At 52.8% G+C, this 15,327-nt stretch overlaps 1 protein-coding gene across 1 annotated transcript; it reads left to right on the plus strand.

Annotated features, from left to right (window-relative positions):
* The first annotated feature begins 496 nt into the window (after positions 1-496).
* Positions 497-14,356, plus strand: LOC144276266 (POU domain, class 5, transcription factor 3-like). The gene is made up of 5 exons (XM_077836234.1): positions 497-1,105; positions 7,649-7,763; positions 8,451-8,581; positions 12,713-12,877; positions 14,105-14,356. The coding sequence occupies exons 1-5, from the start codon at positions 497-499 to the stop codon at positions 14,354-14,356; spliced, it is 1,272 nt and encodes a 423-aa protein (XP_077692360.1).
* Positions 14,357-15,327: the final 971 nt, after the last annotated feature.

Consider the following 15,327-nt stretch of genomic DNA (forward strand, 5'->3'; position numbering starts at 1 on the left):
TTCCCTTCTCGATTGATGCCCTCCCAAACCCATGGGGAAGTTAAAGAGGTGGCGGAGGGGGGGGATACACGGAGTCTGAAGCTATTTCTAATCAAGGTGGTTGCAAGATGCCCTTCCCCACCCCCGACACACACACAAGAATCAAGTTCATTTACAACCTATTGGTGTCAATTGTCTTAAAGGGGCCAATAGCTGAGCAGGGGCAATTAACAGAGACGCCCAAGCTGGGCCCTTAGCGGGGCGGGGGGAGGTAGCCCCTTGGCTGGCCCTCAGTGCAGGCTCCTGGCCGGCCTAGGCGCTCAGTCGGGTCTCTGCAGCATGGAGGGGCTTCGCCGTGGCCCGCGCGGCCCCGCCGGTGCCCAGCTGCTGCCGTGAGCCTGCCAGCATGCGGAGACTCCTGGCCCTCGCCTCGTCTGATCGCGCCTGGGCCATGGCGCCGTAGGGGCTCCGAGACCCTTCCGCGGGGGCCCCGGTTCCGGGCAGCCTGGGGGCGACCATGTTCAGCCAGGAGGGGCTGCCCCCCACCTCCTTCGGCCTGGGGGCCGGGATCCTGCAGGATGCGAGCGGCCAGTTCGGCAAAAGCGGCTACAGCAGCACCAGCCACCAGCCGCCTTTCTTCCCCTTCGCGGCGCTGAAAGCGGAGTACGAGCCCCCCGAGCTCCCGGCGGGGGAGGCCGGCCAGGCTAAGGCCTGGGGCCCGTTCCCTGGCCCAGAGCCCTGCCAGCAGTCGGGCATGGCTGGGGGGCACCAGGGCCCCCAGCTCCTGGAAAGCGGGCAGGCCCCGAAAGAAGAGCCCGGCCAGGAGAAGGGGCGCAAAGAAGGCTCCCCAGAAGGGAAATGCGCCCTCCTGCCCGCGGGCCCCTACTACGCCCACCCCTGGAACAGCCCTTTCTGGCCTGCCTTGGCTGGGCACAGCGCGGCGGCGTCCCGCGGCCCCCTCCCCAGCCAGACGTTCCCAGGGGTCGGGCTTTGCCCTGGGGCCCATCACGCCATCTACCCCGGCGACCCGCACCAGCCCCCCAGCGGCCTCTCCAGCCTGGGCAGCAGCGGCAGCTCCAGTGGGGCGGCTAGCGAGGGAGGCCAGTCCAGTGAGAGTGGGGACGAGGTAAGGATCGCAGCCCGGCGGCCCCTCCCCGGACCCCGCTCCCCAGTCCGGGGCTGGCCCGGGGATCGCCCCCCATCTAACCCCTTTCCTCTCTGCGTGTTCTCAAGGGATCTCCCCCCAGTTCTCCGGCTTATACCAAGGGGGAGGGGAGCGGAGAGGAGCAGCGCCCCCATTTTTCTTCCTCTCTGCCTGATGCTTTTGGGGTGACCTTGTCTCCCCCATTCCCTGACAGCCCCGCTGCGCTGTAGCCGCACATCTCTCCTGCCACAGGCTCCTTGGGGAGCAGCTTCCTAGCGGGGGTGGCTGGGAAGGGCGGGTAGGGTTCTCCAAAGCCATCGATCTACACGGGGCCAACCGGGCTGCTCTGAACAGACGGGTCTCTCTGATGGCCTGTGTTCCCTGGAGGTGGCGGCCGCAAACGCGGACGAAAAGCTCTGTCTGCTTTTTAAATACGGTGGGCCAGATCCCTGTCTGATGTGTGAATCAGAGCAACCCAAAATCTGACTCTGTGTTGGGTGTGTGTGTAGACGCATAAACCAGCTTTTAAAAAGCACCAGGGTTCTTTATGATGATCGATATTCTTTTATCCAGACTCTCAGCTGCAGTTTGATCTCTCCCCCGCTCCAGTGAAGTGACCATTGCTCTGTAATGCCAGGGTAGAGATTTAAACTTCTCTTTGTCTCACTCCAAACCCTCATCATTTGGATGTCCCCATTTGTAAAATGGGGAGAATGAAACTCCGCTCCTGTGGGAAGCGTTGTGAGATCTGATGGAAAATGCTCTGTAAGAGCTGGGAGTTAGTAGAGAGGGACTGGTGGTGTGAGCCAGCCGGGGTACAGAATTGTTTGACTGGGGGATTTAAAGACCAGCTGAGAGGCACAGGCCCAGGGACAGCAGGGAAAAAGGCAGGATGACAGGTCCCATGGGATGAAAGCGCTTTGCATTGCAAGGGGGTTAAGTTACAACACTGTTGCTTTGTAGTGTAAATGGGGGTTTAGCTACATTCCCAAATCCTGCCAGAGCTTCCCTACCTCTGCCTAGGCCAGTGGTTCTGAAGCTCCATCGATTGCTGCACATTACTCGTCTCTCTCTTTTTGCTTTTCTCTGTATTTTCCTTTCCATTTTTTATTCTTCTTTTCCCTCCTCTGCTTCTCCAGGAGCTCCCAGTTGTCAGCACCCTCCCCCCAGGGGACCATTAGGATAATCTGGTCTGACCTCCTGCATAACTCATCCCGGGATGTCTGCGGGAAGAGGTTACAGCAGTGGGCACCAAGGAGAGCGGGCCTACCAGATCCACCCAGGCACATGCCTAGCAAGGCTTGAGTCTAACCCCTTTAACCTTGCTAGCCTCATGTTATGACTTCCCTCTCTCTTTCTTCCACTCTCCGCCAGGGACCCAACCTTCCCTCTCCCCCTCAGCTCAGCCTGCGGAGGGCTTTGATGACCTTGGGTCTTCTCTGGGGCACCAGCACAGTGACCACAGCAGGTGGTTAAAAGTGGCCTATGGTGCTTAATAGTTGGGTCATTGCACTCTGGGCTAGCTGGATGTTCTTCAGAGCTGCTGCTGTCCATGTGAAGTGCAGCACCCTTTCGGTGATGGGGCTCACACAGTGGTTGGGCCCTCCTCTGTCAGGATGGGGAAGGGGAATCTAGTAGTAGGGAGGAGTCCAGAAGGATGCCAAGGCTGGGAAGCAGGTGAGTTCGCTAGAGGTCTGCTGTTTGCCTGTTTCCCACCTTTGTCACCTCCCATCCTGCCAAGGTTCAGGAAGGAGGTTGAGTTCCTGCTTATGCAAAAGTGGAGCCCTGATTGTGTCCCATTGGCGGTGGGGAGTGAGTTTTGCTCTCCAGCCTGGTTTACTGCATTGAGCATGTTTCCAGCGGGGGCACCCCCAGTTCAGAGAGCTTTCTCTCAGTGTGGCTAAGCTGTGTTGCCCAGCTGCTCCAGTGCTGGGCTCTTTGGGATCCAGAGATCAGCACCACACAGTTTCTTCCCATGCTTTCAGGGGGGCCATGTTTGCCCCTCATGTCTATCAGCCACTGGCACGGTTCTGAGCAGCGGCTTTACCGTGGGCTCCCTCTGCTGGCTGTTGCAGAACAAAAATATTTGTCTCTGTGCTCCTCAGTGCGATAGCTCAGCCAGGCATATGCTTCTGTTATGTCTGCGCACTCAGCTCTTCTATGCATGCAGCCCTCTGGATGCTGGAGCTGCCTGCTTTAAATATTTTCATCGGCATGACTATTATTTATTTTAAATGGAATTTTAAAAATCCAGATATTTAGAGTGTGTAGGCCAGCTCCCTCCAGATTATAATAATTTAAAAATTGGTCAGATTCCTGACTCGCAGGTAGATTAAACAAAAAGAACAGGAGGACTTGTGGCACCCTAGAGACTAACAAATTTATTTGAGCATAAGCTTTCGTGAGCTACAGCTCACTTCATCGGATGCAACGCTTGTCTCGGTAAATTAATCTAAATCAGTTTAAGCCAGAACTAAGCGTGTGAATAGACTTAAGCGGGTCCATGCTGCTGTTTGCACCACTTTAACTAAACCAATCAAAAAACCTGCTTTTAGTGGAAACTGGTGCAACCTGTTGTGTGTGGAGAAGCCCTGCCATGCCTTGGCAGATCTTCCAGAACGGCCAGGGAAAATCAGAATTGACATTCCTGATATTTCTAAGGGGAAAAACAAGAAAGTAAATAATAAACAGAAGGAAAAACTCTTTTCTGGACTCTTTATGATGGACAAAAATTTTAAAAGGCACAGCCCTGGGTTTGGTTTATTTTTTTGTTAACTGCTAATAGTGGCAGGAGTGACTGTATTTGCAAAAACCGCCCACTGCTCAGAAAGGCTATGAACTAATTAATTAAACCTGTTTCATAAATTGTCCCACAACAGTTCCAGGTGGGGAGAAGGGCAGGTCTGGAAACCTGTGTGTGCAAAACAGTGCATGCTCATTTTGTGTGTGTGTGTGTGTGTGTGTGTAGATGGAGCTTTCTGTGCAAACGTAGAGTGCTCTGAATCTCCTCTTCTCCTGCCCTGGACCACGTGTTGAGACTTACACCTGGGGCAACACGTGGGTAAGAAGCCACCATTCAGTTTGCCCAGCGTTTTGTACCCCTCTGCGCAGGTGTCCATGATGAGGCAAGGTACAAGAATCTGGGCCAATGCTGCTCTCATCTCCATCTTAAATCGCAGCTTGGCAACTGCTGCCACCCTGCATGTTGTGCCAGTATCATCAAAGCGAGCAGGAGAGCTGATTGAAAGGTGACTCTGCACCTTCTCATAGCAAAACTTTGCTGCTCTGGGTGCTGGGTTGGTTGCAGCCCATCTCTCTTCCCAGTGGCTTAGATGAGTTGTGCCCTTGTGTTTTGCTTTGATTTTTAAAGGGGGATTTGATCCTTTTTTGCTTTGTTGGGCCCAGATCTTCAAAGATATTCAGGCTCCTAAATACCCCTGGAATTAGGATCTGAGCCTTCTCCTTAGCACTGAGAGGAAGTTGACAGCTGACAGGCTGAATCCAGATCCACTGGCCCTCAGCTGGTGAGAGGTCTCAAACATAACACACTGGCACCTGCTGGTGGTGGAGGGCATTGCTTGGAGCCCCTCTGCAGGAGCAGGGCTTAGACTTGGAGCACAGATCAGTGTGTTCTCCCTGCTGGCTTCCTTGGGGAAGAGAAAACCCAGCAGCCAGGTACTTCCCAACCTTCACAAAAGGGAAGATACGTGGCCGGTGTCCATGGGCATCGCTCGGTGGAAGCTTGCCTACGGCAGAGGGGGATCTGGCCTCCAGCTTCCCCTCTACCTGGGAGCAGGCTGGGATAGGAAGTAGTACAAGAGGGTGTGGGGGCCCTTGAGAAGGATGGTGCAGTGGCTAGGTACTGGCCTGTGACTCCTTGGGCTGGAGGTTCAGTTCCTGCCTCTGTCACAGAATCTAGACTAACATTGATGAGCTTATCAAAAGATCTACTCTAACTCAAACAGAAATTATGAGAAATTCTCTGTCCTGCGTCATTCAGGAGCTCAGGGTAGATGATGGGAGAGGTCCCTACAAAATGGTAAATGCCACTCCTGCTCCGGGAGCTGAACTGGATTTTGCAAAACTGCAATAGGCAAACCCCAAAATATTGAAAATGAAGGCTCTGGTTCAGCAGTCGCTAGGCGGTACGTAACTTGACTCAGATGAAAAGTCCCCTTGACTTTGATGTGACTACTCCTGCGCGCCAAGTTAAGCATGTGCATAATTGTTAGCAGGACCATGGGCTAAAATTGTATTTCTATTACAAACAGTTCTTTTAGTGGCACAGAATCTTTGTCCCTTCAAAACAAAACTGCTTCAGTGTAGAGAGAAGAGGTGGCCCAGCAATGAGGGCACTGGCCTAGAATTTGAGAGACAAAGGCTGTGTCTACACTAGAGATCTTACAGCTGTACTGCCGCTGTGAGGTCTCCTGTGGAGCTGCTCTATGCTAATGGGAGAGAGCGCTCCTGTCGGCATAATTAAACCACACCCAGTGAGCTCTGTTGGAGACGCCAACGTAGTGCTGTCCAGACACGTTGCTCAGGGGTGGTGGTTTTCTCCCCCCTGCCCCCGACTGATTAAAGTTTTACTGACAAAAGTGCTAGTGTAGACACTAGATTCAACTTCCTGCTCCACCTAAGGCTCTCCGTGTGACCTTGGGTAAGTTACTCAGGGCTTGTCTACACTTGCGGTGCACTGTATCGCTTAGTGAAGATGCTACCTACACCCAATGGGAGAGCTGCTCCCATGGGTGTAGGAATTCCACCTCCCCGAGAGGCAGTAGCTGTGTGTCCACAGGACTCTCTTCGACGGTGCCGTCTACACCGGGAGTTGAGTTGGTGGAACTGCGTTAAATCCTCACCCTGAGCGACGACGTTCCACTCATGTACGTTGGTAATGTAGACTGCGCCTCAGGCTCTTCCTCAGTTCCCCAGGTACAGAATAGCCCTTCCCCGGCAGTTTGGGGAGGATTGAGACATTAAATATTATGAGGTGCTCAGACACTTCAGAGATGGTGGCCAGATAGTGTCAGCGATGCCAAGTGATTTCATCAGCAATGCCAGTGCATTAACAACATTGCTGTGAACTTACTTTATACAGACAGGCCAAAATGTTTAGGTCCATAAAATCCTAAAGGTGGGATTTTCAACAGCTTGTAAGTGACTTAGGAGCACAAGTCCTATTGACTTCACGCTGCAAACCTGAGGGAGGAGCATAGCCTGGTCAAAGCGTTGTGACTTTCTTGATTTGTGGAAGTGCAGTGTGGTGGCCGGTAGTGTTGGCTGCTATTTGCAGTTGTGGTGGTGGTGGGGGGGGTTGTGGTGTCAGGCCCAGGACTTCTTTTTTTACAGCCTGGCTGAGAGTTTCAAGGCTGAAACTTCAGTAGAAAAGAAAAACTTCACTGTAAAATCTGCAACTCAACTAACAATTCGGAAACTCTTTAAACAAGAACAAACCAGCCACTTTAGCCATTTAAGACTATAAAACAGGAAGGGAATAAAAGGCAACAGCTATATTTAAATTAAAAAAAACATTTTGTATTTTTTTATCATGATTTTTACCCACCCTGTGTTGGGCAAGTCACTCCCCTGACCCTTTGGAAACAGAGATGGTCCTGTCCTGCCTTCCAGCAGGGCAGTGCGTGGGGTTGGGCAGTGCTCAGGTAATGTGGTGACTAGGGCCATCTCTGGGCTTGGGTGGATTTCTCATCCCCACCGCAAACTGACCCTAGGAAACGTATCCTGGCTGCGGGGGGCTGTGAGGGTCGGGGTATTGCAGGGCGTCAGCTTGCCAGCTTCAGTCTCTGCCCGACGAATCTCCATGGCCATCCCGCGCACCGATTACCTGGCTTGTCTGCTGCCCAGAGTGGAGTGGGAGGCTTTCATGGGTAAGCGAGGGAGTGTCTAAAGGCAGCGATGTCTGCAGAAACTACAGCTTTCATTTTTAAAGTTACTGACCTTAATGGCCCAGCTAACACCCCTCAGCGCTGACCTGTAGCACCATGCACCCCCCCCCCACTTCCGCTATGCTGTTCCAACTCTGAGCCTCGCCAGCCAGACATCACCCCAGTGGGTGGGAGGTTGTGGCTGAGCTGTTTCCCACTGCAGCGGGCAGCCAGGCCGAGGGAGCCTGAGGGACAGTCGAGGCAGACGTTCTGCCGTGAAGCAGAAAGCCAGAGAGCAGCTTGAGGGATCAGCCTGTTTCTCGGATCCCAGCAGAGCTCTTGGTTCCGTGTCAGGTGAAAGTGATTCCTTCTGGGATTGTTTGCCATCCTCGTGCTGCAGGATGCTGGTTTGTCCATGCAAACAAACAACTGAGGGCTTCACCGAGCCCATTTGCACTCCTCTCACCTGCCATGAAAGCCGCGGTGGAGCCTGATTGCAGCGGTAGACCTGGGATCCATCTCTCTAGGGCTTGGATCTGCATCCATCCCTGAAATGCCTGAGTGAATCCACCTCTCTCCTTGCCAGCCCCCAGCGGGCTCCTTTATCCCCTCACAGAAACGTTTTTGCTGCTTTTGCCAGGACACCACTCCCACCTCGGAGGAGCTGGAGCAGTTTGCCAAAGACCTCAAGCACAAGCGCATCACCCTGGGGTTCACACAGGCTGATGTGGGGATGGCTCTGGGGACTCTGTATGGTGAGTTTCACTTTTCTCCCCCACCCCTCCCAAGTGCATCTGGTGCCTCTGGGGGTGTCTCTCTTGATGCAGAAGGTGAGAGATGGGGAGGGACAGCCCCTGGATCCTCACTGGTGCTGTGTAGCTTCTTCCCCAGTTGGATGTTCAAAGCGGCTGGAAGGGTTTTTGGATGCTTGTTGCAGTGAGCCCAGTGTGAACACCGTGGTGATTCTGGGGGAGCCCCAACATGATGCTGTAACCTGGGTGTCCCTGCTATCCCTGCTGCTGCCTTGAGGGAGGGGCTCACAATAGGAGATGGGGATCCTGGGGGAAAGCAAAATTATGTGGGGCAGAGTGGATTCCTAGATCCAGCTGTCTGCCGGGGGGGGGGAGGGGGAGAGGGACTCAAGCTCCCCCAGTGCCTCACTTATGGGGGGAAGGGACAGAAGATGCCCCTCCTCCCCCCAGATAGCAGGTGAAGGGAGCAGACCGCCATGGTCCCTGCTGCAGAGGTGGGTAGGTGACTGTGCAATATTGGGGCGGGGGGTCTCCCATGCATGGATGCAGCCCCCAGAGTCATGGATGCTCCATGTATGGGTCAAGTAGTGGGCAGGTTTCTTTCCTCTCTGGCTGGTGTGCTGGGGGTATAGGATAAGGAGCCTGGCAGCCCCAGGCCTGCAGTGAACGGTGCTTCTCTCTCCCTCCCAGGGAAGATGTTCAGCCAGACGACGATCTGCCGCTTCGAAGCCCTCCAACTGAGCTTCAAGAACATGTGCAAGCTGAAGCCACTGCTGCAGCGCTGGCTCAACGAGGTAGAGAACAGCGACAGCCTGCAAGAGGTAAGTGGGGAGGGGTGGGCCAGATTGGGTCAGCCCAGGGCTTGGCTCAGCCCAATGGCCGGGACTAGCTGCTTCTGAGCAAGGTGTACGTGACCTCTTAATGGGCAGCTATGGAAGTAGCCTAGTCACTGGGCAAGTTCCTTCCTGACCCCCGTCAGTCAGAGCTTGATCCATGTCAGGAGGGCTTATATCTCTTCTGAATGTGTTTTATCCTTTCTGCTGTGACTGTGGAGAATGAGAATGTCCAAGGCCTCTAGAGAATCCTGCTGAACTCTTGGCTTTGCTGATACCTTGGGGCAGTGAGTTCCACAGGTTAGTCACGTGCTTTGGGGGAGAAACAGAATTTCCTCAGACTGGTTTTAAATGTGCTGCCTTTCAGTTGCACTGACTCACCCCTTGCTGGTGTGTTATGAGGGAGGGTAGATAAGAATGCCTGATCTACCTTTTCCCATTCATTACTCTGCTTATCCCCGTCATGTTTCCTCTTACTCGCCTTCTTTCTAAACCAAAGTCCAAGGATGAGATTCTCCCCACTGACCAGCCGCTGTCCTGCAGGTAAAAGGTCAGGGCTGTGTAAAGCGTCTCTAAAAGCACTGGTTTTAGCTGGGAGATGATTCTCTGACACGGGCACTGTTGGAGATAGCTGTATGGCTGCCTTCCCGGGACGCCGTTGCAAGCCCTGGTGTAGGAGTGGGTACCTGGGGCAAGGCTGTATGGGATTCTAGGCACCCACTGCAGCCCCCAGGATTGCAGAGTTTTGTTAGCAGCTCAGACACTTTGTTCTTGCATTCAAACTTCTTGGGTCATGTCTCCCAGGCCTCCTGATATTTTGCTCTTGATCAGTTTGTTCCAGCAGCTCCTGTTTAACACCTTGGTCCTTGACCTGAGACAGCAGCTCAGGGTCAGGATCTCCTTGACCTACTCTGAGGCAAAGAAATTATAATTTCTCACAACCTCCTTATCTTTGCTAATTGTTTCCTTTACTTCCTGGTTAATCCAGCAGACCCACGGATTCTCTTGCAGACATCCTGCTCTGATGTGCCTGGAGAATGACTCCTCAAATTCCACCTTATCTCTTCTTCGTCCCACCCAGTGTGGAAGGGCCTGGCATTAGGAAGGGTATTGGTAGGGCTGCAGATTTGTCACGGCATTTTTTTATCCAATCGCTGAGCAGTCCTGATAGATTTAGTTAAAGTCACAGCTTTTGCAGGTAGTGGTTGTAAAGTCACTTGAAATGGGGGTGTGTGACATGGTGGGGGAGGTTCGGTCCTGCCCCTGGGGGGTGGGAGGCCTGGTTGGTGGGGGGGGGGTGCGGAGCAAGCCTACCCAGCACTGACCTCACAGTGGTGGCCCCTGTCATAGAATCATAGAATATCAGGGTTGGAAGGGACTTCAGGAGGTCATCTAGTCCAACCCCCTGTTCAAAAGCAGGACCCATACCCAATTAAATCATCCCAGCCAGGGCTTTGTCAAGTCTGACCTTAAAAACTTCTAAGGAAGGAGATTCCACCACCTCCCTAGGCAACGCATTCCAGTGTTTCACCACCCTCCTAGTGAAAAAGTTTTTCCTAATATCCAACCTAAACCTCCCCCACTGCAACTTGAGACCGTTACTCCTTGTCCTGTCCTCTTCCACCACTGAGAATAGTCTAGAACCATCCTCTCTGGAACCACCTCTCAGGTAGTTGAAAGCAGCTATCAAATCCCCCCTCATTCTTCTCTTCTGCAGACTAAACAATCCCAGTTCCCTCAGCCTCTCCTCATAAGTCATGTGTTCCAGACCCCTAATCATTTTTGTTGCCCTTCACTGGATTCTCTCCAATTTATCCACATCCTTCTTGTAGTGTGGGGCCCAAAACTGGACACAGTACTCCAGATGAGGCCTCACCAATGTCGAATAGAGGGGAACGATCACGTCCCTCGATCTGCTCGCTATGCCCCTACTTATACAAGTATGCCCCCTGTCCCATGGGGTTGGCCTGGCTCCTTGCTCTGGCCTGTGGGCATGTCCTTCTCCCTGAGACACCCAGCCTTGGCCCCTTCTTGGCTATGGCACCGCCAGATCACCGGCCCTGAGCTGTGGTGGTACAAGTGGATGGGCCCTGGCCTGGGTGGTCCCCCCAGCTCCTCAGCCTATGAAATCCCAGATGCAAAGAAAGCCATGGAAAAATCACAGTATCAGTGACATTTTTTACCTCTGTGATAAACCTGCAGCCCTAAGCATTGGCTATCAATGGACCAGTGGTCTAGCCTGCTTCCCAGTGAGCTTTGACGGCACCAGTGTAAGGAGGCCTTGAGCTGACAAGGGAAGGTTTAGCAGGGAAGGATCCTTTTGGGAAGAGAGCAGGGTAAGTGAGGACTTGCGGTGTCTAGTGACAGCTAATAACCCTTGCAGCTGGAACCCCTCCATCCCTGTCCCAACCACAACCTGCCAGTGCTCCCAGGCCTGCTCATTGGCCTGGCTTCAGAGAGACACTTGCCATTTGCATTACCGGAGTAGCAGTGTCTGTTCCAATGGTAGGGCAGAGGTACTTGTAAATAAACAATTAGCCGATTGACCAGACTATCGTGTGATGGAGAGTGTCCAACCTTTTGCAGAGATGGTCGAAGAGTGGGAAGAACTTACAATCATTGTTTGATGGGAAAATATACTAAGATTCCCAACAAATATAATTTGCAACAGATTCTTCAACTGGTTCTGATCCTGGAGCAGCCACACATCACAACAGCCTCCAACAAGGCAATCATGGTCGTTTTCTGCTGTCGTGGGTGGATCTGGAGAGAGGCTCCCGTCTTCTTAAATGTTATAGCCGTAGTCGGTGGAGTGAGACTGGTTGAGTTACCGTGGCACGAGGGCCGGGGGCTGAATCTGAGAACATATTGCAGGTCTGGGGGGAAACAACTCTTTGTTGAGCAGTCACAATCTTCACTGACTGCAGAGGTTTCTGCAGGTGGGTACCTGGCAGAAGGTCCTCTGCACCTGGAGCCTCTTCCGCACTCTGCAGTTGCCAGGGGCACAGCGAGGTTCGCAGGATGGGGCAGGCTATTGGAAGGTCATGGGTGAAATCCTGGCCCCATTGAAGTCTGCTCAAATTTTGACTTTAGTGGGGCCTGGATTTCACCCCATATCCTCCCTTCCAGTGAGGAGCAGCTGCAGGAAGGCTGAAAACCAGGGATTTTTCCTTTACCCCGCGTGTGGTGTGGTTTGCAACTTCTCCTGCTCAGCCAGAAGAAAGGAGTGGGAGGTGATGTGCCCTTTAGAATACAGCATTTAAGTCCCACATGCTGAAGTCCAGGGGAGGATTAACCTAGCACAACCTGCTAACTATGTTGCGTAGGTTCTCTGGAAGGGTAAAGAAGGGAATTTCACTAAAGGGAAATTATTGAAGCAATTTGTATCTTGATCCTGCTTCCATTGAGGTCAATGGCAAACCGCCTAAGGTGCAGGCTCAGGGCCTGTGAGCAGATTCCTTTGAGTAATTATTCTAAAGCATCTCTGGGCGTTTAGGGAAGCCGGTTGCTTGGCACGCCCAGCACTACTCCATGTGATAACGAGGGTGGGCCAGCAGTTTGGGGGTCAAAGGGAGTTCAACCCCCAAACACTTTGGGATTGAATCTATTTAAAAAATTACAAAACCTTAATGTGAATAGAAATATTTTAATGAAATCCTTTTAATATTCTCCCAAATAATTGGTCACCCTTTGTATTAGTGTACATTTATACAGACTTTTATAAAAAGGGCTAATAAATTATTTAAGCATGCTACAGACATGAATACTATATGTTGTAGATGGTTATATAAATGGACCTGGTTGAAAACCACATTTTTTTTTCCCCCCTGTAAAGAAAGAATGAAAATTTTTCATTTGAAAATGTTCATGGGAAATTTCTAAAACTAAATTCAATTTTCAGAAACAAACATTTCAGTTTGAATTGAAAACCTGCCACTTTATCCCTTTCCACCCAAACACTGATTTACAGCACGTTGGATTGGCATCTCTCAGCCCTGGCCCTACCCCTCTCCCAGCCAGGTATGTGCGCCCTGAGGAGCTGGGAACACTGTTGCTCCACAGGGACAACCTGTAACCAAGTGCCATGGCTTTTGTGGGTTTGTGTCTCTTGCTTTCCAGCTGTGCAATGCAGAACAAGTGCTGGCCCAGGCCCGGAAGAGGAAGCGCAGGACCAGCATCGAGAACAACGTCAAGGGCACGCTAGAGAACTTCTTCCGCAAGTGCGTGAAGCCGAGCCCCCAGCAGATCTCGCAGATCGCTGAGGATCTCAACCTGGACAAAGACGTAGGTTTAGATGGAGCTCCCCAGCGGTGGGGAGAACAGCATGTTCAGAAGTCAGGTCCTTAGGAATGACTCTAATGCATTCCCTAGTGGGGTACTTCTAAAGGCCAATTTAGGGCTGGTGGAAATTTTTCCATCTAAACTATTTTTTAAGCAGAAAATTGGGTTTCTGACTAAACCAAATTATTCACAAAACAAGTCTGTTTTCCACAGGAGGAGGAGGAGGATTTTTTATCTTAAAAAAAAAAAAAAAAATCCTCCAACAATTTCATTTTGGAAATGATACCATGGTGCCTCATGGGATCTGTAGTTCAGTTGCCTCATGTTCCTGTTCTCCTCTATGAGCTGGATTTCCCAGTCAGACTACATTTCCCATGATGCACCATGGCGAGGGAGGCCCGTGAGGCACCACCTCCCACCACGAGAGTGGCGGCTGTGGCACACGGTGTGTGACGTAGCCCAGCCTAAAGACGGGAATGGGGGGCATCTGGCACCCAAACTGCAATTACCATTCGGTAGGCACTGTGGCAGCTGACACTTTCTGGTATTTGAACTTCTGCCACAAAATTTAAATTGTCCATTGAAAATTTAGCCTTTGTTTTCACCGAAATTTTCCACAGTGTCCCCACCACCCCTACCCTTTCCTGTCCAGCTCTACTCCAGACCTCTACTCTGGAGGTGAATGGCTAGTGCAGGGGCTGTGAGCACAAAGCAAACAGCGATAGGAGTATGTTAGCACCAGCTGCCAGCCCATGTCACTCCCCTCCCAGGGGAGGTCTGATTCATGGATGCAACAAGAGTGCACGTGGGCTCCTTTGGTAGCCAGATTGCTGCCAAATCAGGTGGGTCCCAATAGGTGGGATTACAGCCCAGACCGCCTCAATTAGTGGGTGCACCTGGTGAAGGAATGTAGCCCTGTTGCAGGACAGCCTCGTACATGCTAGGGACTGTCAGGGTGCCCTGGGGCTCTGTAGAGACCCATCCCTCTGCCTGGCTGACCAAAGCGCTCCCAGCTGGGACTGCTGAGCTGGGAGGGTATGTAGGGCCTTGTGGGGGTGGAGGGAAGGCAGAAAACATCCCACTGGAAAAGAGCTTGAAGCTCCCAAATTGTCTGGCTGCTTCGCTCCTCTCTAGAGGCGGAGCTGTGGGGGGCTCTGCCCCCGAGGGAGAGGTTTTAATGGGCTGGGCTGATCCATCTCCCCTTTTGTGCCTTCTCCCATCTCTGCCTAGGTGGTGCGAGTCTGGTTCTGCAACCGGCGTCAAAAGGGCAAGCGGCTGCTGCTGCCCTTCGGCGATGAGAACGAGGGAGCCATGTACGACATGAACCTGGCCCTGGCGCACCCAGCCTTGCCCGCCGCAGTGAGCTCCCAAGCCTATGCCCTGGGCCCCCCCCCTCCCATCTACATGCCAGCTTTCCACAAGGGTGAGATCTTCCCTCAAGCTTTGCAGCCGGCGGTCTCCATGGGGAACAGTGGCAACTGAACCTGGAGCCTGGGGGCTCCCTGGGAGCTGGACGGAGGTGTCTCCTTGGCGGTGCTGCTTGGCTGGCTCTCTGGAGAGAACAGCACCCCAGAGATCCTGCAGCTGCTCCCCAGATGCCTGACTCGGGGGGGGGGGGGGGAATGGGGATGGGGGATTCACTGTATTGTTTTTATTTGCTTTTTGTGTGAGGGGGAGGGGCAGCAACCTGGGCAGAGGGAGCGGATCACCCTGCGCTGTGGAGTGAGTCCCTGTCCTGCCCACCGCTCCGAATCACTCCTGCTGCAAGGAGCCTGCTTCCCCCCCCACCTCGAGTTGAGCTACCTATCCTGCCCCTCCCCCCGGGGGCGGGGCCTCATCACTCATTTGCAAACAATGTTTTATCTATTGTTAGTTTGGAGAAGGAAAAAAAAAAAGCCCTTTTTAGCCATTTCTAGTTTTTAAAATGATCCCGTCTCTGTGTCTCTTTGTTGCGTGCAGCAGGGCTGTGCGAGCCCCTGAGGGCCGTCGCTCCCATGGGCTCTTAGTCCCAGGCAGCCGTAAACCTGGGAGTTTCCAGGGAGCCTAGGAGGGTTAGGGTGCCATTGCGTGCCTGTGGGAGTTGAGGCCCTTAAGTCTCCTTGGCAAATGCCAGCCTGTGGCTCAGCCTTGCTCCCTGGGCACGTAGACACATCTTTACCTGCCCCAGCTCTCTGCCTCAACCAGTTGGCATTTTCCAAGGAAAAAAATGTTTCACTGAACAATTCCAGACCCATGTGTACTTAATGTGCTTTCCCTGCCTGGCTGTAGAGCAAAGGCTTCAGCTGCCTTGTCTTCCACCACCCCCACCCCTTCAGCAGCCCTAGACCTAACGAGCGTCTATAGGGCATAGGAGGCTATTCAGCTACCACTGGGCATCCCTGATGGACTCTGCTGGAGATCTGCCAAGGCCTGTAACAGCTCAGGGACCCCACTGTTTCCAAACTGCTGGTGAG

This window comes from Eretmochelys imbricata, chromosome 16 (assembly GCF_965152235.1).
Source record: "Eretmochelys imbricata isolate rEreImb1 chromosome 16, rEreImb1.hap1, whole genome shotgun sequence".
Classification (NCBI taxonomy): Eukaryota; Metazoa; Chordata; order Testudines; family Cheloniidae; genus Eretmochelys; species Eretmochelys imbricata.